This window comes from Peromyscus eremicus, chromosome 14 (genome assembly GCF_949786415.1).
Source record: "Peromyscus eremicus chromosome 14, PerEre_H2_v1, whole genome shotgun sequence".
Classification (NCBI taxonomy): Eukaryota; Metazoa; Chordata; class Mammalia; order Rodentia; family Cricetidae; genus Peromyscus; species Peromyscus eremicus.
Window position 1 is genome coordinate 50,038,324 of NC_081430.1, and position 27,228 is coordinate 50,065,551.

Consider the following 27,228-nt stretch of genomic DNA (forward strand, 5'->3'; position numbering starts at 1 on the left):
GCGGGCGGACAGGAGGGGAGGAGTAGGGAGGCAAGAGCAGCTTGCGGGAGGCGCCACGGCCTCGCAGACGCAGGCGCCGGCCGCCGAAGAGCCAGAGAGAAAGTTCCCGGGGACAGTTGACCCGCGGGAGGGCCCAAGCTGCTGCGGCTGGCGAGACAGTCTCGAGTCCCGCGTGTGTAGCGCGCCGTTTGCCTGCACGCACTTGACTGCCTTCTGAGAAGCAGTGGAGCCTCGCGGGCGGGCAGCCCGGGCGGCCGCGACTAAACTTGGACGAGGAGGATGCTGCGAGTGGGCGCGGCGGCGCAGGGCGCGGGGGCGCTCGCCAAGCTCTGATCGCTCCCGGCGGGCTCCAGCGCGCCGAAGCGCGGTAGGCAGGTAGTGACTCCAAGCGCCCGGACTGCGCCAAACCTACCAGCCAAGGCCGCCAGCGCCACCGTGCAGGCATCGTCTCCTCTCCACGGAGTCATGGTGCGCGTAGCGCGCACACCCTGCGCGGAACTCTGAGCTCCGGCCGTGCAGTGCGCCCCCTCCACCGGTATCCCCATCCGAGCTTCCCGCGCCTGCCTTGCTCGCGGACTATGACGCTATCGCCTGGAGCCCCTTGCTTCTGAGCCGCTCATCGCCCCGCTGCAGCCCCAGCGCCGCTGGACCACCGACAGCGCTCTGACCATTCAAACTCGGGATCTTCTCCCAGGGACGCCGGGCGCACTGAGATGGCGCTCCGCGGACCCCTCCGGCCGCGCAAAGTTCGCAGGAGGCGAGAGATGCTGCCGCAGCAAGTTGGCTTCGTGTGCGCTGTGCTGGCTCTGGTGTGCTGTGCGTGCGGCCTCTTCGGAAGCTTGGGTAGGTGCGGGGAAGGATGTTCTTCACCCCGGGAGTTGGGGGCCCTGAGCTGGAAAGCCTCAGGACAGCTCCAGCTCCTTCCCAGTCAGATTGGTCCCCAGGGTTTACCCTCCCCGCCCGGGGTGGGGGGTGGGGGGTGGGGTAGTGCTCACCCAGGAGGCGCTGGACTGTGGCGCCGGTTCCACTAAGCTGCTCAAGCTCCCTGAGGTTCGGGACGCGGCTGTAGGTGTGTGTTGCTGGGACCGAAGCCTACACCACCTCTCCCTCGAGTGTGCGGGCAATGGGCAACTCAGGGCCGCCCAGGGGTAGATCCTCTTGCTTTAGGGTGTGTGAAACTGAGCAGTCCACTTTCCTGTTCTGCATAGATGTAAAGGTTGTGCTCAGCCCCCCAGAGACTCAGATTCTCAGGCTAGGTCTCATCTCTCCCCTGATCCACATGGGTAGCCTGGGTTTCCTGACTCGTCCTCCCCGAATGAATCCTAAACAGAGAGAGGCAGTTCCCGTGGGAGATTGCTGCCATGTTCCAGCATCGCTTCTCTCCACTCCGCTTAAATCCCACCGAAAGGGAGGACTGGCTTGCAGAGCCCTGATCTACACTCCTCCAAGCAGAAGGTGACCTGGGAGTCTGTTAAGATATGCAAATTTCAGGCGGAGTGGGGAAGAGAAGAAACTTATGAAATATTTATTTCGGGGGTATTGGGGCTCCTGTTTAGTCTTTAAAGAACATTTTCTGCCTAGATATTTCAGAACTGGGTGCTGTGAACCTTTCGGGGTTTCCTCCATGTAAAATCAATGTTGCCAACTTAGCCACCAAGGCAGAGGCACAGTGGAGAGAGGGCACCTTTTTGAGTGGTTAGAAAGCTCATTAACATAGCGTCTTGGGACCATTTAGAGACCTGTGCAGTGAAGAGAAAAGCAAGTGAAACCCGATTAAACTTTAAAAAGAAAAAGACACCACTATCTTTCAACACCCAAACTGTGATTTGGAAATAGAGGACTAAAGGGTGGCTAAAGGAAGTTTATTTTTAACACCTCAATACCCAGTGTTTTACAACTGGACAATTAAACACAAGAAATAACAAAATGTCTAGGCTGTGAGGTGTAGGCATTCTGGAGGAGGCATTGCTACCCAGCTGAAACAGTGGGCATCCGGATAAGGTAAATGGATACTTAGGGTGCAGTCTGAAGCCATAGCTATTTTTATTTGCTAGATCAGGAGTTAACTTTGGGTATTTAACTATCTCTGCTAGGGGCATCCATGCCTTCTCTGATATGGCTCTGTGTGGCCCCTGGACCACTGTACGATGACCTGGGAGCTTGCTACTACAGACTCTCAATCTCCACCTTGAACCTACTAAATCAGAGTTGTATTTTGACCAGATCCCCAGGTGATGTGTGTGCACACCTGGCCGCCTACCATCAGCTAGCTGAGCCCACAAATTTAACCATCCAGTCATAGGAACCACCTTGAGCAAATTTACTGAGAAAGTATTTAATGCTCCTAATGAAATCCTTTGTTGGTGGGGGTGGATGGAGGGAGCTGAGACCAGCTCAATCTTGTCCAAGGTCAGATCATACAATGACCCATGTGAAACTAGAAACAATGGATTAGATTCAGGAAACAGAATACTACATGTAAGCAGGTGATAGCACACTGGCAATCACCGAATCACTCTCTACAGGTGGCTCTAAACAGCCAAATCTCAGGCTGGAGAGATGGCTCAGCGGTTGAGAGCATGTACTGCTCTTCCTGAAGACCTGAGGCCAATTCCCAGCACCCCCAGTGAGGCGGCTCACAACCACCTGTAACTCCAGCTATAGGCAGATCTGACTCTTCTGGCCTCTGTAGACACCTGAACTCGAGTGCACTTACTCCCCCCCCCCATACAAACAAATACATATAATTAAAAAAATAAAAATAAATAGCCCGTGGCTGTGGCTGACCTAGCTATATGGACAGGTGTAAGGTCATTTTTGAGAACTCAAGAATCATGTTGACCAGATGGTATCTGTGACTTGTTTTTTTCCAATCCAGGCCACAAAACAGCTTCTGCCAGCAAACGTGTTCTGCCAGACACATGGCGAAATAGAAAGTTGATGGCACCGATAAATGGAACTCCGCCGGCTAAGAACTGCACAGATCCCGGTAAGATGTAGTCTCCCCTCTCCCGCAGGTGTTTAACCCAGCCTGGATTTGATGCTTATGTGGACAGACCCAGTTAATGCTGGGAAAGACCATCTTAGGAAACTGAGTGAGAAAGGGGAGCTGCATGGTATTGAGATGAAACCTATAGACATTCGTCAGCCACGCTGCTAAGCAACACAAGAGCTTTCCTTATCCAGCAGCTACGAAGGTCACACTCAAGAGTCTAAAAATGTTATCTTTTGTTCTAAAGGCAATGAATTTCCCCTGCTCTTTTGATTTTCTTGGCTTTGCCCTGGTGTCTTTGTTCCCCACTTGGCTCACTGTGTACATTTGATGACCCCCTTGGGAAAATGAATCCATAGCTTGTGGCGGGTATCTTTGTGAGATGACCTACCAGGGTGGGGGTGCTCCAGTCCACCGAAAGGGAGAACTCTGGGTAGGTTGCTGAGCCCTTTCTCTGATGGAAGTCCTCAAGTAGTTGGGTTTTGCTTATCCTGGGAAGCAGTTTTAATGTTCTTTCCTGGGGTATCTGGGGTGGTAGGTTCCCAGGGGTAACATCTGGTCTATTCTGCTTCAGGCAGGCTTCACTTAAAACAACACAAAGATTCTCAGGAGTAGAGAGTAAACGTGCCAGCAGTAGGCATGTGAAAGCTGCCCAGACCTCTCATAGAGCAGGTCTAGGGCATTCACTCTGGATCATTCTCTTGGGGGTCTTTGTGAAGAGAATACAGTAGGGTGAAGAATTCAAAAGTCTTGAAGGAAATAGAAGATTTTGTTGTAGATGGGTTTTCCACAGAGTGGCTGGGAAAAATCACATAATTTTCGGGGATTTCTAACCTGTAAAGTAGACTGAATAGTGCTTGCCTGCTCTGGGTTGTTGGAGAATCTGGTGAAGCTCTACAGAGGGCTGTGTGTAGGAGATGGCACACACACACACACACACACACACACACACACACACACACACAGCAAAGGAGTGGGCTTGGATGCAGAGTGCCAGGCTTCTGAGGTTGGCTTCAGTAAGGCAATGTCTTCTCTAGGTTAGGAAAGGTCTATGGTAGAGACACGAGTTGCTCAAAGTCACACAACTCAATGGCACCAAAGCTGTCTTTGGAACCCTGGTCTGTGTGCCTAGACTGTGTCTTGGGCTCCATGTGCTTAGGATGGCTTCTGTCATCTCTCTAAGCTTTCTTGCTTAGAGATCAACACAGTGGACTTCTCTTTCCCCAGAGGCCTTCTAGAAGGACTTTGGAGTGTGGAGGAATAGTGAAGACTTTCAGAGCAGCTCTGTAATTCCCATTGAGCCTGGACATCCATTCCTGAATCATCTCACCCATCATGGTGACCTTCTAGACAGTGGTACCATGCTGCCATTAACATTCCCAACACTCTTCTTAGTTTGGGTACTGCCCTGGTTCCTGCCAAGGGGTTTACTCAATCATTAACACGTGTAAGGCCAGGGACAAGTAATACTGGATCCCTTCTGTCATGCCAGGGACCTGACATTCCAGAATTGACATCTTGAATTAGACAGGGCCCCACTTCTAATGCTAGAGTTTTCTTCAGCTCTATCGTGGTCCCTGTATTTTCAGTCTGGTCAAAAAAGCATTGCATGGACTTTCAAGCAGTGTATTCTATCTCACAGGAAGGGCTAGCCTTGGCTTGTGGAGAGGAAACTGCCAGAAACCACCCATGTCTTTAGCAATAATTAACCCTCGGATTACACTTTATGCTGACTCTATCCATAGTGGGGCCTCGCACATGGAAAGGTCTCAGTGAATGAGATGATGCAGTGAAAACACATTTGGAACAGTCTTCATGCAGCTCCATGGTATTTTTTTTTTTTTTTTTTTTTTTTTTTTGGTTTTTCGAGACAGGGTTTCTCTGTGTAGCTTTGCGCCTTTCCTGGAACTCACTTGGTAGCCCAGGCCGGCCTCGAACTCACAGACATCCTCCTGGCTCTGCCTCCCGAGTGCTGGGATTAAAGGCATGCGCCACCACCACCCGGCGGTATTTTTTTTTTTAAAGATAGGCACATAAAAGCCAGTTTAGTGGCTTCTAAAGATCTCATCTCTGGGTTACCTGGCTTCTGGTGCTATCTTAGTTACTTTTCCATTGCTCTGATAAAACGTCATGATCAGGGCAACTTATAAAAAAAAAAGTGTTTGAGTGTAGAGTTTCAAAGAGTCCATGATGGTGGAGCAAAGACATGGCAGTAGGAACAACTGAGAGCTCACATCTTGATCCACAAGTAGGAGGCATGCACACACACACACACACACACACACACACACACACACACACGCACACGCACACGCACACGCACACACACACACACACACACACACACACATGCACACACTGGTAATGGCACAAATCTTTTGATTGGTAACTGGAGTGGGGTCAGAGGTTAGAAGGTATCTATAACTCAGCTTCCCCAGTCTCTGGACTCAATTGTGTTCTAGCATGGGAAGATGGTCACCAAAAGGCTACTCTAATGTCCTTGCAGGCTCTGAATGTTGCAGAAAGTATATCTGAAACCCTGAGACATGTTCTCCTGACTTGCCCATATGATAACCCTAAGCCAACTATTTGGGCCAGATGAGTATTGGGCTCTGGATTGTCTTGGGCCTCAGCACAAGCTAAACATCTAGAGTGAGCAAATAAAACTACTTCTCCAAGCTCCACCTGGGAGTCAGTGTGCACCTGGGGGTCAGTGTGGCTGTGCTCTTGCGTTAGTGTCACCGGGAACCTGAGAGGCTGTATGCCTGGGCACCTAGCGGGTGGTGTGGCTGAGCACTTATTGGTCAGCATGGCTGGACACCTGGGGAGCAGGTAGATGCTCACCCAAGGCTCTCACCCTGGGCTGCTGTTCTAATAAAGGTGGGCTGGGGTTCCAGGTTAGAAGCTCAGGAGTGTGATGGAGTCCATCCTTTTCAAGTGTGTGATAGGTGTTTCCAAGAGGAAGTCAGAGTTGGTGCTGCAAAGGCTGGGGCCTAGAGGTTCATGGTAGGGGCATCACCAGGAGCCTGCTAGGAATGCCATCTCACCCTCTCTCCTACTAGATCAGAATACACACTCTATCAAGGTCCTCAGTGAGTCATGTGTACACCAGATGCCAGTGAGCATGCCCTAGAGTGCGTGCTGGACACTTAGAGGTAGATGCTTGATCAGTATTTGAATGTTAGACTGGAGTCATGGCTTAGTGGTAGAGCATTTGCCTGTCATGCACAAGGCTCTGCCTTTGATGGTCCCAGCACTGAAAAATCACATGTGAGTGTTTAATAAAAAGTTAGACTTGGTTTAACATAGTAATTTTCCTAAGTATTTGTTTATTTATTTTTCACATAGGGAAATAAAAATAATTACTTCATCATGGCCAATGATGTCTATAGAAAATTCATATTTTTCCCTCAGAAATTTGAAGACATGATTTGGCCTCCAGGCCTTAGATATTTCTTTTCACAGTCTGTACCAATGGTTCTCACCCTTCCTAATGTTGCGACCCTTTAATACAGTTTCTCATGTGTTGATGACCCCCAACCATAAAATTCTTTTTGTTGCTCCTTCATAACTACCATTTTGCTACGGTTATGAATCATAATGCAAATATCTATGTTTTCCAATGGTCTTAATGACCCTTGTGAAAGGGCCATTTGACCCCCAAAAGGGTCATGACCCATCGGTTGAGGACTCTGGTCTGTACAGAGCAAGCTCTACAGCAGGCAGGGGGCTGAGTGTGTACACGTTCTGTGGAATAGTAATGAGTGACGGAGACCTTGAGTCCCTTAGTTACTACTCCTGGCCGCCCAAATAAAATACCCCAGGCTGGGTGGCTAACCAGATGCTTTCTCACCGTTCTGGAGGTTGGGAAATTGGAGATCAAGTTGGTGGTTGCCCTGGTGTCTGGCGAGGGCTCACTGCCTGACTTAGAGCTGACTTTTTGCTGCATGCTCCTATGGTACTGAGAAAAAATGATTAAGCTCCCCTCTCTCCTGCTTCCTCCTTCTCCCCCCCTCCTCCTTCTCTTTCTCTCCTTTTCCTCCTGCCCCTTATCCTCCTCCTTCATATAATCATGCTAATCCCATCATAGGACCCCCACCATCATGGTCTCATTTAACCCTAATTTCTACCCCGTATACCCAAAGGCATCACCTCCAAATACTGTCAAATAGAGGGTTAGGGTTCCAACATAAGGATTGGGGCCGCGGAGCCCATTCAGTTTATAGAAGGAACCAATGAGTTTCCAGGCCTCTCTTGATGGTAGCACTAGACTGCTTAAGGATGGTTCTTCTCAACCCTGGACTGCAGAAAGAGACACTTCCTGGGGAATGTAGATGCCAAGGCCCAGCCCTGAACTGGAAATCAGGACCAGTGACAGGTGCAACTTTTAAGGGCTTCTGGGCACGTGACCTCTCTGTCCTTATCTCACATGAGTTTCTGCTTATCACTGCCACATCCAAAGGTTGTCCCTGGCTACCCAGTCCTAATTAGGCCCTTAACCACTGGCTGTCTTGTTTCAGCCCCTCACAAGTGTCCATTCTGCCCGTTGTTACATCGCTCACTGCTCTAGAGCACACACCACAAAAGCCTAGTTCGCTCTCCAAAACCATAGCATGCGATTCAGCTTTCCTGTCTGGAGCATGGGATGCAGGAGTAATAATTACGTCTGCTTTACAGGCTGGCTAGGATTGTACACATTACCACTCATCAGCCCTGAATATGGTGTTTGGCATATAAAACACCCACTGACCTGTGTTATAGGACTGTTAGATGCTTGGCTTTTCGCCTGCTCACTCTGGGGGTGAGACAGAGCTGGGCTATCACAAGCCCTGGGAAGCCATTTTGTTGATGGACCTTGATGAAGATGAGTTAACCACACATATCACCAAACATTTACTCTTGTCTTGTGGAAACAAGCATTTCTTAGTTTGCTGTGTCTTATGTTTGGAGGATTTCGAATTCTGAGGATAGTTTACTAGAACATTTTTATATAGAAAAATGTTTACCTCCTACTTGGGTTTTTTCCTTCTAAACTGGACGGAGCAAGGCTCCCCCTGTGCCTATCCCCACCCAACCTGATTTGAGATTGAGTGAGCGCCTCATTCTCAGCTCTGTCACCCTGTAGTTTGGGTTTCTGGTATCCTGCATCTTTACAAGAAAGGTGAAGGAGAGAGGAAGTTGGTTTGCCCACCCCCTCCCTCCCGACCTCCCGATAGATATCCCCGTTGCTGCTGGGGGTGTTCAGCCCTCCTGTAGAGTTTGTTGTGTTGTGTTGGGCTTTCCTCTTTTGAATGTGCATTCTGAAATGCCTGCTGGCTGTGTGTCCTTGGGAGGAAGGCTGGGAGGAGCATGCTGATGACCACCAGCTTGAGAGAGACTGAAGATGACAGGCCTTGTAGCATTTCAGGGAAGCAAAACTGATGCAGGGTTTGGATGGAGGATGCTTTGTGGTCCACTTGCTTTTGTGATTCTGCCCTTGCTTTTTTTTCTGTAGTGGATGGAGGTAAAGGCAGATGTGAAGAAAAGTCTATGGCAGAATGGGTAAGGATGGGAGGAACAGGACAACAGAGGCTGGTACTGTAGCTGGACCAGGAATAGATGACGTCATTGGACAGGCACCCCAGCAAGAGGTCTCACAGATGCAGGAAGCAGAGGTGCCAAAGGCATGAGAAATAAAGAGAAGGAGGAGGAGAACTGAACTGCAAAAAGTGTATCGGGATCAGTGGGGAGGTGCCGGGTACAGGCTACAAGGACAGTATTGTGGCAGAGCCACCAACCTGATCACAGTGGAGGCAGAAGGGGACAGTATTGTCATCAGTACACCCACATTTTGCTGCTTGGGGGGTGATGTGGAGTCAAGTGGGTCCAGTGCTTTGGGAGGCAGAAGTCTGGGTTCTAATGTCAGCAGTACCAAGACTCTGCCTGTTGGCATTTGGGCTCTCTCTACCTCTCTCACCTGTGAACAAAATGAGGTAGGCTGGGATAGGTATGACGATTTCCAGGAGCCAGAAAAGGCTTGTGTCTGCCCATCTTGGAGATGGTGGTTTGTGTAGTAAAAGCAGACACTGGAGTTTGAGTCCCAGCTTACTTCTTACCAGTGATGTGACCTTGAACAAGTTATGTAATCTCCAAGTTTCAAGTTTTCCCTTTTGTGATGAGGATAATAGAAGTTCCTACCCACTTTACCAGGCTGCCATGAGACTTGAGCCACTTGACAGATGAAGTTCTTAAGTGGTACCGAGCACATGGCAGTGATGCCCTGGGGCACCATGTGTTGGGCACATTCTGAGTACACTCTGTGTTGCTTCTTCTAAGAACTCTTTACATAGGGGCTATGGATGCTCTTGTTCTGCAGATGAGAAAACCAGCACCACTCAGGGAACAAAAAACAGAAGGGGTGGGGAGGAGAGAATATACTCAATAACTATTTTTCTAGAGAAGTTTTAGGTTTATAGGAAGATTAAACAAGCAAAAAAAAATATAGAGATCCACTTTCCTGGTCCTGGCCCTATAGCAGTTTACACCTAGCCTTAGGGTGTTACGATTGCACACATGAATTAATATTCATACATTGTTATTAACCAAAGCCTGCAAGTAACTTCAGCAGCCACTCTGTCCTCACTCCTGTGGGTTCTGATAGATGTGTGTCCACCATTGCTGATGCATACCAAATGATCTGGCTGCCTTAAAAGTCCCTTGTGGAAGCAGCTTATAAAATGTGGACTGGGAATGTGGCTAAGTTGGTAGAGTATTTTCTTAGCATACAGGAGGCTCTGTGTTCTATCCCTGGTGTTGCATAAGACTGAGTGTGATGGCACATGCCTGTAACCTCAGCATTCACCAGGTGGAGGCAGGAGGAACAGCAATTCAAGGTCATGCTTGGCTCTATAGCCAGTTCAAAGCTAGCCTGGGCTATGTGAGAGCCTGTCTTTAAAAAGGAGTAAGGGGAGGGTGTTGAACTGTGAGCCCATATCCTGATCCATAGTTTTAATAAATGGGGTAGAAAAAGACAAATTAGGGAAGTGAGCCCATCCCTGCTGGATGCCCTTCTGAGGAGTGAGGTATGCCCATCCCTGGCACCAACAAACATCAGTTTGTTTCTTGGTATGTTTCTAGTTTCTAATACTGATTTGTTTGCAATCAAAAACCAGTAGTCCCCTTTATCCAAACCATTGGGGCCATCTGCTAGCAAACCCTCCTCCCTGCTGGGCTGTCTGCTGCCCCCGGACTTGCAGATACTCTGTTCCTAACAGCCACCCTTGCCACTCTCAGGCCTCCTGCAATCCAGAGTGTGCCCACTCGGCTTCCTGTTGAACTCTGAGAGTGTTCCTGCCTGGGTTAAAAATGGAAATGATTAAGCACCGCCGTGTGCTGCCTCGGGTAGGAGCAATCTAGCCCTGCGATTCCACACTGGAGTAGCATACTGAAGATGGGATTTTTGTATTTAGTGTGCTCCATTATTAAGGAGGTATTGGAACATGGCATTTCACCAAAAAGGAAGACAAATAACCATGCTGGATTCTTTCAGTGTTTCTCTTGGGAAAGCTGCGAATATCCTCCTTGGGAAAGGAATGGGAGTCCACTGGTGGCTGAGAGGGAAGGGAGGGGAGCTCCGCCCTTGGCAAATAGGACTGTTGGGTTGTGATCCCATCGCTTCTTTTGATACTTCAATTAAGAGCACAGCCCCGGCCCTGTACTCAAAGCAACTGCAACACAACACTCATTTCTCAGGTATTTCTTGGCTCTGTACAAAGCTCTAAGCCAGAAGGGACCCAGACCTTGCTGCATAGGGGTACAAGCTTGAATGGGGGAGCCTGACCTCAAAGGCTCGGGGTAGCATGGATGGACAGCTAAGCAGATGGCACTGTCGGTATTTGAGTCACAGTAGCATCTCTGTGCCTGGAGGAATGCTTACTGACAACAGCCGCGTCTCACTCGTGGCTGTCCGAGGGGACAGAGCAAACCAACAGCAGCCAGGAGTGCTGGCACAGTAGTGAGTAATTAGGCTTCAGGGAGTTAGCGAGCAGTCAGCGCTTAGCGAAGGTGAGCGTGAAGACAGATGGCTTTGATTGTAATATTCTGTAGCCAAAACGGATAGGCGCTGGATAGGTGTATGCCATGGGGCCAGGATAAAGTTGCCAACTGGTTCCCAGCAGCCATGGTAAGTCAACAGGAGAGAGAGCCATCTCAGTTCTGTGCTGGACACAGAGTCAGTTCGTGGAAGGCTGCAGATGAAACGACACAGGGACACAGGAATTTTCCACTCTTTGCCCTTCAGCCTTTGAACTCTGACTCTGGGAGGGCAGGGACCTTTGCACTTTGCCCTTGCCTCTGAGGCTGAGGCAAAAACTCAGTTCATAGTCCATGGTGACTGGCTTCGTAGAGCCCTCGGTTCTACCCACTGGGGGGCTGTAGCCCTCAGACATGGCCGCTGCCTCTCCACTGTCTCCTCTAGCCTGTGGATACCGGAGGGGTGGGGGGATGGGGCGTTGACCCAGAACACTCATGCAGGGGAAGTTGAGGATTAAGAACATGACTCCAGAGACAAGACTTCTGGTCTCTAAGCTCTGCCCTTCCTAGTTCTGAGACCTTGAACTCTAGTGATCATCTAGCCTGAGGGAAGGGGCAAGGTTTGTTCAGCTTGTGGATATATCCTCAGGTCTGGAACCATGACTGGTGTGCAGAAAGTGTGTACAGTGTGTGTGTGTGTGTGTGTGTGTGTGTGTGTGTGTGTGTGTGTGTGTGTACCACGCATGTTCATATGAGAGGCATGTTTGACTTTAGGCTTTATTTTGAGCTCTCTACCCTGACCCCAGAGAGCAAATACCCTACTCTCGTGCTTTCTTGTTAGCGTTTCTTTGGAGAGAAGAGACTGTTGCTTTTTGCAGGGATGACCAGAGGACAGTGCTGACTACACACTGCCGTGGTCCTCAGTGAGTTTGTCCTACATCTGGTACTTTCTGTGCATCACATGAGCCCCGAGGCATGAAACATGGAGCTCAGAGACCAGTTTTTATGCTATGGCACTGATTGCCTATGGTTTTGTCGAAGACACTAGTTGTCTGAGCCTTGCCTTCCTGGCTATGAAATGGGTAGAATGCTGACCCAGGGCATCCCTCAGGCTTCTGTGGGCTCAGCGTAAAGTGCTGTGTAGATGTGATTGTGACTACCTTCTTGGGGTATTAATGCATCTCAAGACCATCCACTCCATATGACAGAGAAAACCAATTATTTGGGACCTTTCAGAATTGACCCCTTTGTAACTAGGATTTGTTGAAAATGTGCCTTCTTGTGTGAAGCAAAGACCCCATTGATCTCGTGTATAGCTAGAATAGAAGGCTAAAGATCATTTGAACCAGGAAGGTCCAACTTGCAGCCTGTGGGTGTCCTGCATGAGACCCCATGCAGCTAACAATTGCTATAAAATCCTAAGTTTACTGCAGACATTATGAAGGGTAGTGCGTGTGTGTGCATGTGTTTGTGCGCGTGCATGTGTTTGTGTGCGTGAGTGTGTTTCTTTTTATAACTTGAGAACATGGTTCTTGAGCGTGAACTCTGTAGATGATAACATTATTCCCAGTGTTGAAAAGTTAGATCCACCCGCTAGGCCATCTGTCTGCACACACACACACACACACACACACACACACACACACACACACACACGCACAATGTATCCACCATTGTTTCATCTCATTCATACCACACACATCTGACTTTTCATTATGGACTCCACACCCAGTGAGAACTCAGCAGATCTCACACTAACTGATTCCATTCAGGCTTAACATGTGCTTACTGAGGTAACTACATAGATATAAAATCGCCCTGTGAAGGAGGCCTCCGTGGTCATTTCTTAGGAGCAGGAAGCCATCTGTGTGTTACAGTATAGCCAGCTGCTGGACACATACTGACTGGGCCAGCTTGTTGGCTGAGCCCATAGGGAGATTTAACTGACCTAAGTGTGGGCTCTGCCTCCAGGGAACATCCATTCTAGTTAAGAGGGTAGAAATCTATGGAACTAATCTGTAGTACGCACAGCACTGCACTCTTGGTGGAACATACGGAGGTGTTAAGTCTTCAGCGTCGGGCCCAAAGAGAACATTAAATAAAGGAGGCGCCAAAGGTTGGAAAGGCAGGTGTTGAAGAGTAAGAGACCAGCACTGTTCTAAGTGCTTAGTACACATGGCCTTGCCCATCCTGGTCACTCCTCCTGTAAGGTGATGAGGTGGCATCCTTGCTTCCATTTTTCCAAAGCTGCAAGTTAGATACAAGGAGACTAAATAACTTCTCCAGTGTCTCTAGATCTGAGTTGAATCTAAGCATCCTGATCATAGCCTGTGTTCCTTAGGGTAGGAGGTCATGGATGCCCCCAGACATGGGAGTAGTGAGTCTGGGGAAGTTGAGGGCACAAGGTGCATAGATGGGTTGGGTCAGAGAATCATCCTGTCTTATATGTTGAGACTGAGCCTGAAACACCCAGGGACCTCTGTGCTCTGCCTATGGGCAGTGGGAGTTCCTGGTGGATTCTGAGCAGCTCCGTGTCTTTGTGCTGGCAACATGGAGGACTCCGACTGAGATGTATCAGTGTTGTTAGCATTGTGCTAAATAAGCTTCCTTTGCCTTGGATTTGACAAGTGAAGATGGAAGAACTCGAACCTATTGTAAGGAAATTTAGGCAAAGATAATGGTCTTGTGTAGGATGCTATTAAATGGAGTGAGATGTGCAGAATTGTTGGGTGTGTAAGATGAGAGGTAGGCATTGTCAGCGCCACCACCACAGGTGACATCTATGGACATAACACCACCACTTTCTGAGGTGGGAGCATGGGAAGTCCCTCCCTCCCCACTCCATTTCTCATAGACTCCTCTGTGGAACCCTAATCCAAGAAGGTCTTTTCCTCAAACACACTGCCTGAATTTTACCTTATATTCCAAAGTGTGCCTCTGACAGACACTCACTGGGCATCCATGTCAGAACCCTGGAGGATGCTAAGGAAAGCCATCCTTATCCTCACAGGTTGGAAGGATGAGGTCAGCTCATCTTCATTCCCTGCAACCCGGAAAGGCACGTGGAAGGGTCTGGTATGACTGGAAGGTTTCACAAAGGATGCAGTGATCAGCTATCCCTCGCTGCAGATGGGTGCTTTCTGGACAGATGGGGTGGTAGGACGTGCTGGTGGGTACAGTGGCTATAGAAACAGGAAGCCCAGAGAGATCCAAGGGCAAAGGGGATATTTTCAGTTGGCTTTGGGTTTGCCTCCCTGGCTGTCTTCGCTGCTTTTCTCATCACTGTGACAAATACCTGAGAAACACAACGTAAAGAATGAAGGGCTCATTACGGCTCACAGTCAGAGAGTGCTGTCCGCCAAAATGGAAAAGGTGTAGTGACAGGAGCCTGAGGCAGCTGGTCATATTGCAGCTGACCCCTGAGGCCAGAGGATAGCTAGTCCTGTATGCTGCCCCCAAAGTTAGGACTCTGCTTGCCTTCTTTCATGGGAGGTTTGAAGAGCAGAAGAGATCACTGTTGTCTCCTGGCACTGGTCAGATGGGTAGGAGATTCAGGGATGACGGGAGTGCCAATGTCATTCATGAAGCACCAAGGAGAGGGGAGCCCGGGTTGCCCCAACATGTGTGCTCTGGCCGCATGACACCTCCCAGGTGTGGACATCAGTGTATTACACTTCAAACTAGAGGTGTATTTTTAAGTGTGTATGTGTGCACGTTCATATGAATGCACGCGTGCACACATGAGCACAGGTACCCTTAGAAGCCTGAGGCATCAGATCTTCTGGAATGGGAGTTATAGGTGGGTGCTGGGAACCAAACTCAGGTCCTACAAGAATAGTATGTGCTCTGAAACACAGAGCCATCCCTGCAGACCCACTTACTACACTTTTTATGCCAGCAGACTTGTTCCCACAGTCATCCCTCTAGACCAGTGGTTCTCGACACTCCCAATGCTGCGAGCCTTTAATATGGCTCCTCATGTTCGCGTGACCCCAACCATAAAATTATTTCATTGCTACTTTATAGCTGTAATTTTGCCATTGTAATGAATCTTAATGTAAGTATCTGATATGCAGGATATCTGATATGCAATCCCAAGAGGATTGTGACCTACAGGTTGAGAACCACTGCCCTAGACCACTGTGTAGAGACATTTTTTTTTTAGAAGCCGTTTTGGAAGCCCTTAAAACCACAAGGAAAATTAGGAAATATATAGCCTTGTATCTAAAACATGACAAGGAAGGACCTGTGGCCCTTATGGTGAGGACCTTCCCTACCAGGGTTCTCATCCTCATATCCTCTTCTGCCTCATTCTGCTGCATTGCTAAATCTTTTAGGGAGCATCTGGGTATGCCTCTGTGGAGGCCCACGGAGGCTCTCTAGTGTGACTTTACTCAGGGTCACAGAATCTGGGCTGAATAATGGGATGATTTGGCCACGGGCGAGGTTACCAGGTGTTTTGAAGGGTCTACACTTGGCTGTATGTTGTGCTTTGATCTTGAAAGGGGGAGGTCTTTTGCCTCTCCACTTGCTAGTGTATAAAAATCCCATTAGAATAATGGATGAGGTGACTGGGTATTGATCCTCCCGAAGCTATCCTGTGTCTCTGTCCTTCTTATCATCTCTTTCTGTCTTTCTATCATTTCCTCATTTCTCTCTCCTTCCCCAAGAACCCTTCGACAGGTCGGAGGACTCCAGCCGACTCCCACATGCCTCCTGGAGGAGGATCCATGGCCTGGTTGCCTCATGTCTGAACCTATTTGGAGATGAGTTCCTGGGGTGAGGGTCCCCTGACTCCTTACTGAAATGTCTTCTTACTGCTGAGGGGATAATCAGCTTTCCTGTGAAGGTGGCTGATGAAATCTGACCATGAAAACAGCCTTCCCGATTGGGTGCTTGGGCGATGTGGGTCATTGGCTTGTACATGGGATGCCAGTGTGAGCCAGACATGGGCATCACCACCTCAAAAGGCCTCACCTAAGAGAAGCTGGTTCCAGAAAGGAGTAGACGCTCTGCAGAGGTTCACAGGTGCATTGATAAAGACGATTAGCAGAGAAGATGGAATGATTTATGAGCAAGATTAGAGAGCCTAAGAGGTTCTGGCTTATTAGCTGAGCCACTGTGAAGGAAGCCTGTGAGAAGGGGCTCCTGGCCCTGCCTGCCTTGCAGCAGTTCACCTGCCAAGCCTGCATCCAGGGAATTCTTAGGCCCAGGAGAAGCAGAGCCAAGGGTCAGCCTCCTCTGCTTAAAATGCCTCTGGAACAACACGCAGGTTCCTCAGTCAGCCTCCCCCAGGAAACCACAGGGAAACCCCACCGCCTGGGGGTTTGGATTAGACAGAACAGAGTGTGGAGGAGTATTTGGGAGGATGCTAAGGCACCATCGGGGTAGGCCAGCCTCACCAGTGCAGCTTTACACTTTGTAATTCTTGGTAATTCCTCCGCAGGCCTGGGAGTGGGGAGGTTCTGCAAAGAACTGCTTTGAAATCCCTTTGATCATTTAAACCTTGCCTGCGTTTTCCTTAGCTGGCAAATGCCTCAATTTAGTGAGGTGTGACAAGAAGCTAAATAACTTGTAGGCTTTGGCAGACCCATATCATTAGGAAGAAGCAAGGGAAGGTGGGGGACAGTGCATCCCTCACACCTGGGAAAGATGCTGCTGTGGTCTCCACAGCCCTGGCTCACCGTGCATCTTTAACCACCACAGGGCCAGGTGAAACGATGACTGTGGGGTTGTGGAAGGCCAAGGCAGAGGAAGAGACAGCATGTCCCACTAATGTACATGTCCACCTGGGCTGTTGCTGAAATGCAGATGCAGGAGGTCTGTACCTCTGCCCAGCCCCTGGGCGCCAACTTCACTTTGGGTGATGGTAGTGTAGTCTGCCTGCTCTGGGTTTATGTTCCTGGTTTGCCGGTGAGCCGTGTGGTCTTGGGCAAGTTGCTTGGCCTCCTTGAGCTTCTGCTTCTCTCTCAGTGAGTCTCAGGGCTTGCCTGGCATGAGTCCCGGCAGCCCACGCCCACTGGCTGCTGAGCTCTGTGACCCACACATTGCTGGAGCTCAGTGCTAGAAGCTGGTCATTTGAAGCTTACCCTAACATCCCCCAAGTTTCTTGGAGGAGCCCTCTTGGTCTACAAGGTGACTTCCCCCTATCTCTATTCTCCTTCCTTGAGGTACTTTCCATAACCACATAGTTTGGGGCAAAACTGTAGACTCAGTCTTTCTTGGTGATGGGACCAAAGTAATATATTCAAGGGTCTGAGATGTTTAGCAGTCAAGAAATCTTTAAACTGTAAAAGTAGACATTTTAATTACAGAAACACATGTAACAAAATTTACCATTTAACTATGTGAGTCTGGTACATTCACATTGTGGTGTAACCATCTCCATCATCCATGTCTGTCACTTTTTCTCATCTTTGTAATCTGAAACAGTGTGTCCATTTGTGGGAACCCACAGAAGTTTCCTAGTGAGATCTGAGCTTGCTTTACCCAGCAGGGCTGTATAAGGGATTGGATTGACCACGTGCATGGTTACCAGGTGTTTGGAAGGTCTGCACTTGGCTGTGCTGGGGGGGGGTCTTTTGCTCCACCCCTTGGCATTCCTATAAATAGCCCTTTAGAAGAGACAGTTGGGGCCAGTGGATAAGGATCCAGGCCCTCCCGAGGCTATCCTGTGTTTCCATCTGTTTCTCTCCCCTCTATATTTCTATCTAAATCTCTTATCTCTCACTCCTGAAGAGTACCCTGGGGGAAAAGGTAGGTGAAGTTCCCCCACACCCATTAACCATGATCCCCATTTCCCTCCCTAACCCCTGACAGCCACCCCCTGACTCCCTGAACCTATTAATGTGACTGTTCATATCAATGGGATCACATGGTGTCTTTCTTGGGTGTCTGGCTTCATCTACTCAGCACAGTGTTCTCAAAATCCATTTATGTTGTAGCAGGTGTCAAAAATCTTTCCTTGTGTGTGTGTGTGTGTGTGTGTGTAGGGGGAGGGGGCATATTATGTGGATGGGTGTGTCTGGAGGCCAGAGATCAACTCTGGTGTTGTTCCTGAAGTGTCAACCCCTCCCCCTGACTCCAGCCATTGTCCTCCCTCCCTCGCTCCCTTCCTCCCTCCCTCCCTCTCTCTTTCTCTCTCTTTCTTTGGAGACAGGGTTTCTCACTGGCCTATAACTCTCCAAGTGAATGAGGCTGGCTGATGAGAACCCCAGGCTCTATTCATCTCTGCCTTTCCAGACTGTGATTACAAGCACATGTCACATGTATTAACATGGGTTCTGGGAACTGAACTCAGGTCCTGATGCTTGCAAAACAACCACTTTATGATCTGAGATAGCTGCCCAGCCCCAGAGATTCTTTCCTTTTTATGGTCAAATGCTATTTTACTGTATGCACAAACCACATTTTGTTTATTCATTCACTGATGGACAATTAGTTGCTTCTGTTTTTTGTATTTTATTTATTTTGTTATTTTAAATAATACCACTGTAAACATGTATGTAAAATAGGTTTGCACTGTAAAATTTCATAAACTTAATATTAAACCATTTTTTTTTTTTACAGGGGAACACAGATCCTTAGCTGAGGTTCTTAGCCCTGGCTGTGCCATAGATTCATCTGGGAGCTAGACAAAAATACCCATGCTAGGTCCTCCCATGGGCTAATTGAATCAGACCCTCTAAGGTGGGAACCAGGACACAAGTGTTTCAGTCTCCTAGGTGATTTTCTGAGGACCCGAGGATGGAAGATGCTCTCTGGCACAGCTGCTAAGACTCACATCTATCAGCAGTTCAAGGTCAGATCAAGAACTGGGAGCTAAGCCAGGCAGTGATGGTGCATGCCTTTAATCCCAGCACTCGAGGCAGAGGCAAGCAGATCTCTGTGAGTTCAAGGCCAGCCTCATTTACAGGACAGCCAGGGTGGTTACACAGAGAAACCCTGTCTCAAAAAACCAAACCAAACCAACCAACAAACAAAGAATTGAGAACTATTGAATCCTAGAATGCCCTGTGATGTGTCTCCTGTATAAGTCTGGCTCATCCAGAGCCTCTGCCAGGCTGGAGTTCCTGTCAAAGTCCATTCCACAGATGGAATGAACAGAATCGAGGGGATGGATGGATGGTCATCCTTGGCCTCTGGCTCCCGTAAGTCCTCCATTGCTAGGGAGTCTGAGAGTGTTGTGTCCTCTAGGGGTACCCAGCCAGGGACCGGTCTGCATCCACATGAAATCACCAAGCAAATTCAGATAACAGCATGCAAGCCAGCACCCATACTGGGACCCATCTCTCTGTAGTATGTAGGGCCAACTACAGCTTCAAAGGATCATTTTTTATACGGACAATGCCTTTTTGCTGATAGAGGCCCCGAAAGCACCAGAGTTCACATTCCTCAATTCAAGATTGGAGTCTCTGGCCTAGCGCTCCTGACCACACAACCCATGCTTGTGAATGATGCCCCTCCCTAGAGACAGAGATTTACCTCAGCATGGTTTAACCCTGGAGCCACTATTTAGTGGTCTGCCAGCCTGTCTGGCATTGTGATGTCTGAGCTCGCTTTGGTTTGATGTATGAGAGTATGGAGGAGTAACTTCAGTTATTACTTTTAAAGTATAGGATGGGCCTTGCTAAAAACAAACCTCAAAGTCTGTTTTTATTTTAAATTAAGTTTTCTGACTCGGTTGCCTTTCTAGGGGTGTCTGATCCCAGTGTCTTTCGTAAAGAACCCACCCACCCTAACACAGCAAGCTCTAGATGCTAGCAGTGTTTTGCCACATCCTCTGGGCACTCTGGGGACGTCTGTTTCCTGGCTCCCTGAGCACAGTTTGCAGGAGCAGAGCTGATGAACCCATGGTAACGGGGCCCACATGCTCCCTTCAGTCTTAGTAACCAGTCCTCAGGCAGACTGCTGAGCCTGGGGGTGAGAAAATCTGCTTCCAGTACAGTCTGCCTGACCTTCGTGTCGTGGGGCAATGGGCCATCAGTCTCATTCTTTTCCTATTTAGAGAGAGTGACCGATGTAGCTTGAACAAACCGGCAACCGGTTTCTCCATTGTGATGTATGATATCAGAAGTAATTAAAGGGCAATAGCAAAGGTGATGACTGGTTCTTAACGATAGCCCCCTTTAAGGAATTCTGATCGGGAGATGGATCGGTCGGTGAAAGACTTGCTGTGTAAGCATGAAGACAAGTTCCATCCCCAGAACCCACACTTAAAAAGCCAGAAAACCATTCTCCTTTAAAAAAATTTTTGTTGTTGTTTTCAAGACAGGGTTTCTCTGTATTGTTTGGTGCCTGTCCTGGATCTAGCTCTGTAGACCAGGCTGGCCTCTAATTCACAGAGACCCACCTGCCTCTGCCTCCCAAGTGCTGGGATTAAAGGCATGCGCCACCACCACCCAGCTCCTTTAAAAATTTTTGTTGTTGGGGGTATTGAGCAAACCCAGGACCACTGAGTTATACCCCTAGACAAAACACCACCCAAATGCTGTGTGTGCATATATGTGCATTCTTAAGTACATGCAGGTGCACATATGTGGAGAGTGTTGACACATGCTTGTAACTTCAGCCCTGGGGAGATGAACACAGGTGGATCCCTGGGTAGACTCGCTGGCCAGCTAGCTAGGCTTAAACAGTGAGCCCCAGGCCAGTAAGAGATCCTGTCTCAAAAATATCAAGATGGACAGAGCCTGAGGAATGATACCTGAGGTTGACCTGTGGCTTTTACATGCATACATAATGCATGCACATGCCTCTCTACACATATGTGCACCTGTATGCACATAAGAATGTATGTACATAATAATGCATCCACATGCACATACAGCATTTGGGTGTGTTTTGGCTGGAGTATAACTCAGTGGTCCTGGATTTGCTTAGTATCCCCAACAGGAAAAATTTTAAAAGACCAGTTTTATGGCTTTGTAATGTCCTCTGTCTCTAGATCTGTGCAGGCTGACCTGGCCGCTCCTCCTTTATGTATCAGGGTGCTACACACACATCATCATCCTTCCTTTGGACGGGCTAGAAAATTCCATGGAGCAGGGACATTGCCATTCTTGATGTGTATGAGTCTGGGATCCTGTGCTGGTGGGTCTGGCTTCCAGGGATGTGGGACTTGCAGGTATTAGGGGTCTATCAACTAGCACTTGGCTCTGAAGCCCTGAGTCACCATTCCTGACCCTGCACAGCTTGCCCTTCTGCTGTGTAGGTCTTGGCCAGCATTTTCCACTCTTCTTTCTTCTTGTCTTCAGAAAGATGAGGTCAGGATGGCAGTGAGGAGCAGCTGTGACCCTGAGAGGCCATGAGGAAACCATTTCTCGTGTGTACTTAATGGGATTTGGTGATGGTTCCTCTATGTACCCTCTTCTGCAGTCAGATCTTTTAAAAAAATTTTAAATCTATTTATTTTTGTGTGTTACGGGTGTTTTGCCTGTGTGTGTGTGTGTGTGTGTGTGTGTGTGTGTGTGTGTATGCACCATGTGCATGCAGTGCCCACAGAAGCCAGAAGAGGGCACTGTATTCCTAGAACTAGGGTTACAGATGGCTGTGAGACGCCATGTGGGTTCTGGAAACAGAATCCGGGTCCTCTGTAAGAGTAGCCAGTGTTCATAATGTTTGAGCCTTCTCCAGCCCCCCAGATCTTTTTTTTTTTAAATAGAATATCTTTAATCTATTATTTGTCAGTTCCATACATGTTCCATCTTGATCATATGCACCCCAGATGCTCTCTTCCCACTTCCTCGGGAACCCCGTCACACCTCCCCCTACAGTCAGGTCTTGCGATCCACCTTCTGCCTGCCAGCTGTCAGGAAACGATAGTGCCTGTTGTCTCTTTTTCAGGAGAAGTTGGCAGACAGTAAGGAGCACCTGCAGACTTATCAGACATTTCCTGTCACTCTCCATGGGCTTGAGTGATGCTTGCTTTCAAGAACAGCTAATCCTGGAGGCTGGATTTTCCTAGCCAGCTTCTCTGGCCTCCCAGGGCAGCAGGGCTTCCACTCTTGTTCCTCATCCGCCACCTCTGGGGCTGAAGTTTGCTCAGGCATCTGTTCACTGCTTATTTATCCAAGAAATCCCAGAACCTCTGATATAAGGAAGACTTCAGCCATCGTAGATGAATAGAATAAAGCTCACCTCAAGTAATGCTTACCGAGAGGGGAGGAAAGGCAGAGCTGACATCGTAAGCATCGTGAGCAATGTAACTGCTCCACCCCCGCCCCTCCCCCCCACTGAACACACACAATCTCTAAATCAAATGGAAGGCTAGCTCTCCATAAACTCATCCACCCACTAAATGAGCATTGCTTTAATGCTGTGTGCAGATGGCTTAGGTAAGGAGATGGGCTCCATGTTCAGGGATCCTAAATTGTCATCTGATAGGAAAGTCAAACCATGAAACACCAATAGCTGAAAAAAATGTGCTTGGAGACATGCATATCTGTGTATCCTGGCAGCAGAAGAAACCATTCCATAACCCAGAAGGAGCAAGAGACTTTTCCTTGTGGCCTCCAGGAGGGATTGGCCTTGAAGGTAAGGGTGATTTTATACCACGAGTAGAGGAAACTGCATGGAGCTAGGCCCTGGGGTTCTGGTGGCTTGTCCTGTTATTTGCCTTGACTTACTGACAGCTATACTGGTGGGGAGGGTCCAATTCAAAGAATTGAATCCTGGTCAGAGTGACGTAGATGTGGCAGCTGCCGGGGGCAGGGCAGAGGGTGAGGCTGGTGTCTTGCAGGAGAAGAACCCTCCTCAGACAGGCAGGGAGGATAGGCTGGCCCAGTGAGTACTCTCTGGCTGGTCTGCCAAGTGCCCTAGCATTGCCTCTATCCAAACTGCAGCCCTTGTCTGTATAAAAGCGAAAAGTCTAGGGACCCGTGCCAGGAGTTGGGTGGAGCCATGCCAGGAGTTGGGTGGAGCCATGCCAGGAGTTGGGCAGACTTTAAGGTTCTGCTGCTATTCTTGAGGGAACGGAGATGTGAGGGGCCTACCTGAGATGGATGGAATGATGACAGCGAGGGTGAGCCCTTCAAGTGTACTGTACCCCATAGCAAAATGAAGGGATCCCCATGTAGGGATCTCGTTGGCAGCCCCTCTCACCTGTCAGCAGAGCACTACCAACCATAAGCCATTCATCAATCTTACTTCATCCAGTAGCATGTTAAGAGAGCAGACTGAGCCAGGCATGGTGGCACAGCCCTATAACCTAGCACCTGACTGCAGAGTGTGGAATGTGCTGGCTGGGGTTAAACATGGCTCTGCCATCTCCTGCATTGGCCTCCAATAAGTCAGTTGAGAACCCTTCTGTGCTTTCGTTTCCTTACGTGTGGAATGGGGACGAGAAAGTGATGAGTTCTCTCTCTCTCTCTCTCTCTCTGAGTGTGTGTGTGTTTGTGTGTGTGTGTGTGTGTGTGTGTGTGTGTGTGTGTGTGTGTTATTCTGGAGTACCCCTTAGAAGCTCCAGGCACTGAGGAAACAGTAGTGAATAATGCCTTTGCTCTTAGGAGTTTGATTTAATTCAAGAAGACAAAGAATAAAATAAATATGCAAACAAGTAAATGTCTATCCAGCATCAGTGATAAATACCATGAGGAAAAATGGTGGGTAAGGAGGTGGCGACCAGGATGGATATGGAAAGCTATGGTGAGACATTTGGGGATGCCTCTTGGAGGTCACTGGGATCCAATGACACTGGAAGAGGACTGTGTAGTTGTCTGGTAGAGAAAGGGAACCATGGGGACTTCGTACGTCTCATGTCTGGCCAAGGGAAAGAAATCGTGAAAGCCTCAAGGAAGTGTGTGCTGGTCTCTTCCGGGTGTGACTAGCACAGAGTGAACTCATTTTGACAGTTTCTCTTCCCTCTAAGGACATCATGGGTCTCTGCATCCATGACAGGTTTAGGTTTCATAGAGTCTGCAAGTGTTCTAGAAAGTACTGCAGCTGGATGTACAGGTTCCCACTTGTGATCCTAGCATTTGGGAGGCTGGGACACAAGAGGATAATCATGAGTTTGAAGCTTGGGTTACCATTAAGACTCTGTCTCCAAAACAAAGCAAAACACAACTCATGAATCAGTGCTAGCCCCAAGAACGGGTGACTGAGGTCAAGAAGGAAGCATCTCCCAGGTGAGGCATCAGGATAAGACCTGAGCTCAGGAGAGAGGGATGGCTCAGTGCTGAATCATCTTAAAAATGGAAAGTGTCTATCTCTTAGTTGTGATCTGAAGCCACAGTGACTGCTTGTGGTGGCGATGGCCCCTGTGAAAGCAGAAAATGACCCTGAGGTCAGGAGCTAGTATCTTGGGCTGTGGTTCTCTGTGGTGGCTGCTCCATAGAGTTACCTGGGAGCTTTGGAAAGCCCAGAGGTTATGGTGTGTTTGGGCATGGAGCAGTGTGAGTGGGTGGTAAACTTCCTCCTTGGTCAGAACTCGTGGCCGTGGTTAGGAATCACTGAGCCAGGCTGGGTGGAGGAGTGACCACCCTTATTCTAGGAGATTCTGGACATGCAGATTCAGGATCACCTCCTCTGAAATAAAGACCATGAAAAGAATGGCCTCAAAGTCAAAATCTCTAAAACAAGTGTCATAATAAATGGGAATGCTTTATGAATAGCTCTACTCATAATAAAAAGGCAAAGGACATACTTTCCCCAGGATCTACTATCAACCTTTGTTTATTTATCTCAGGGAGTTAATGATAAACTCTTAGGGTAGTACAGGGAACCAATGTGATATTGTGTGTGTGTGTGTGTGTGTGTGTGTGTGTGTGTGTGTGTGTGCGCGCGCACACGCGCGCGCGCACAGGTGTACATGCCTGGGTATGCATGTGCAAAGACAGTAGATGACTTGTCCCGTCCACCTTTTTCCTTTGAGATAGGGTTTCTCACTCAGCCTGCAGTGATATTGACAGGTGGCAGACCCGCATGATCCTCCTGTCTCTGCTCCCTACCCCCACAACAGCACAGAGTTGATGGCATGGACTCATGACCATGCCCACCATTTTATGTGAGTACTTAGGATTTGACCCAGGTTCTCACGCTTGTACAGCAAGCGCTCTTACCCACTGAGCCGTATCTCTGGCCCCAACCTTGTATTTTTGAGATAGGATCTCTCACTGGGACCCAGAGCTTGTTGATTAGGCCAGAATTAGAATGAGTTATTCATCCTGTCTGAGCATTACCCCAAGAGTAAGAAAAGATGGCACCTGCAGCTTACTGGCCAGTCAGTCTAGCCTAGTTGGAGAGTTCTAGGTCAGTGAGAGACCCTGTCCCCAAATAAAGGTGAATGGTGCCTGAGGACAACACCTGAGGTTGTTCTTGGAGCTCTGCATGCATGTATGTGCATGTGAACACACACACACACATGTGCACACACACACACACACACACACACACGCGCGCGCGTGCGCGCGCACATGCACACTTTTGAAGAAAGTATGCCTTGTGCCTAGCTATCTCATGGGCAGAGTGGTTCTCCTTATTTTGAAAAGAGTAGATGAGGTATCAGAGCTGCTTGTACATCCTTGTCATCCCCAGATGAGCATGCAAGATCGAGGACTGACTTTTCAGGAAGACACTCTGACAGATGGAGCCAGGGACCTTGTCTTCTAAGTGTGTGGACTCAGCAGGTTTCAGCCTCCATTGAGCCCCAGTCTCCTGATTCATGAGATGCCAATGGGACTGGCTGTACAGATTCACATGTATTTGGATTCATTAAGGCAACTAAGCCCTAAGCAAGGAGCCTGCTTCTTCTTATTTTTATTTATTTATTCTTCTCTCATACAATACATCCTGACTACAGCACCCCCCCTCCACTCCTCCCAGACCACCTTCCCCCACCTCCCCTCTCCTCAAGATACACTGCTCCTCTGTTTCCCTTCAGAAAAGAGCAGGCCTCCCAGGGATATCAACCAAACACTGAACAACAAGATGTAGTAAGACTAGGTACAAATCCTCACATTAAGGCTGGACAAGAAGGGCTTGGCTGTTCTTAACATTGACTTGGGAATACTTTTATACTGAGTTTTGCTCTACATCAGGGGTCAACTGACTGTCTCTGTAAAGAGAGCATGCCCTTTGCAATCTGCAGCAGCCACTCAACCTGTCCATTCTAGAATGAATCTATAAATGAATGTGTTACAATAAAACTTTATTAACACTGAGCTGAGGTCCCCAAGCTGATTTGTAGTTCTCGGTTTCCAGAACCTGGAGCTCTTTCTCTGGCCCCATGCTACTCTGCATTAGAAATAGGACTATCCACTAACTGCTTCGGGGTTGACCATTGCTTCCTTTTTGGGGTTCATTTTTCTCTCTGAGAGTCAGACTAAGTAAAGGCTTCAGAAAGTCTCATCTAAGAGTTCTGTTGGTGAAGGCTTTCTGTAGCTGAGGACCACTGAGGGGTGGAGTCTGATGCTTCTGAATGGCAGGTATTGCTCACAACGAGAGTGATTTGTGGGAGTGGAGAGAAAACTCAGAACAGACGGCAGACCATGCCAAGGGTGGGCTATGACCCAGTTCCAAGAAAAAAGCCTTGTTCATGGTGACAGCTCAGTGAAGCCCATCGAACAGACCCCACAAAGCCCTCCTTCCAGGTAAGAAGTCTGGCTTGAGGCTTGCTTGCTGCATCCTGACAGCTCCCCCAGATCCCCATCATCATAACTAAGGAAAGCAGCTGGAAGAAATTTCTTGAGAATAGAGGGCATTTTTCTTTTTCAGTCTTTTTAGGCTACACTTTTCATACCCATTTCAGTTGAGCTAATTGCATAATAGATTATCCGTAGATTCCCACACAACTGGGGAAATACTTTCATCTCCTTGTGCCTCTCTTACTTCCATTCCTCAGTGGCAGAGTTTTGTACAACTCCAAGACAACACTGACATAGCCAAGACACAGAGCACATCTGTCACCCCAAGAATGATTATTTTCGGGGTCTCACTATGTATCCCTGGCTGGCCTGCAGCTTGCTGTGTAGACCAGGATAGCCTTGAACCCACAGAGCTCTGCCTGCCTATGCCTGGAATTAAAGGCATATGCTACCATATCTGGTGTGAATATAAGCTCTTATTGAAATTTTGGGAACCCGATGGCCAGAAGAGTAGGTCAAGTGTGTTAAGGACTCATGTTTCCAAATGCTGCCTGTAGCTAAGAGTCCTGTTGCCAGCACCAGCATCCAAAAGCTTTGCAAATAAGCATCTTCCTAAATGGACGTTCTTGTGGGTTTGGGAAT

The 27,228-nt window shown here is 48.5% G+C and overlaps 1 protein-coding gene across 2 annotated transcripts in view; it reads left to right on the forward strand.

The window, feature by feature from the left end:
* Positions 1–713: 713 nt before the first annotated feature.
* Slc24a4 (solute carrier family 24 member 4) overlaps positions 714–27,228 on the forward strand; it is a 139,997-nt gene continuing 113,482 nt past the window's right edge. For both annotated transcript variants that reach the window (XM_059279556.1, XM_059279557.1), the window contains exons 1-2: positions 714–843; positions 2,879–2,989. In XM_059279556.1, coding sequence (XP_059135539.1) covers positions 714–843; positions 2,879–2,989 — 241 coding nt within the window. The remainder of the gene's footprint in view (positions 844–2,878; positions 2,990–27,228) is intronic.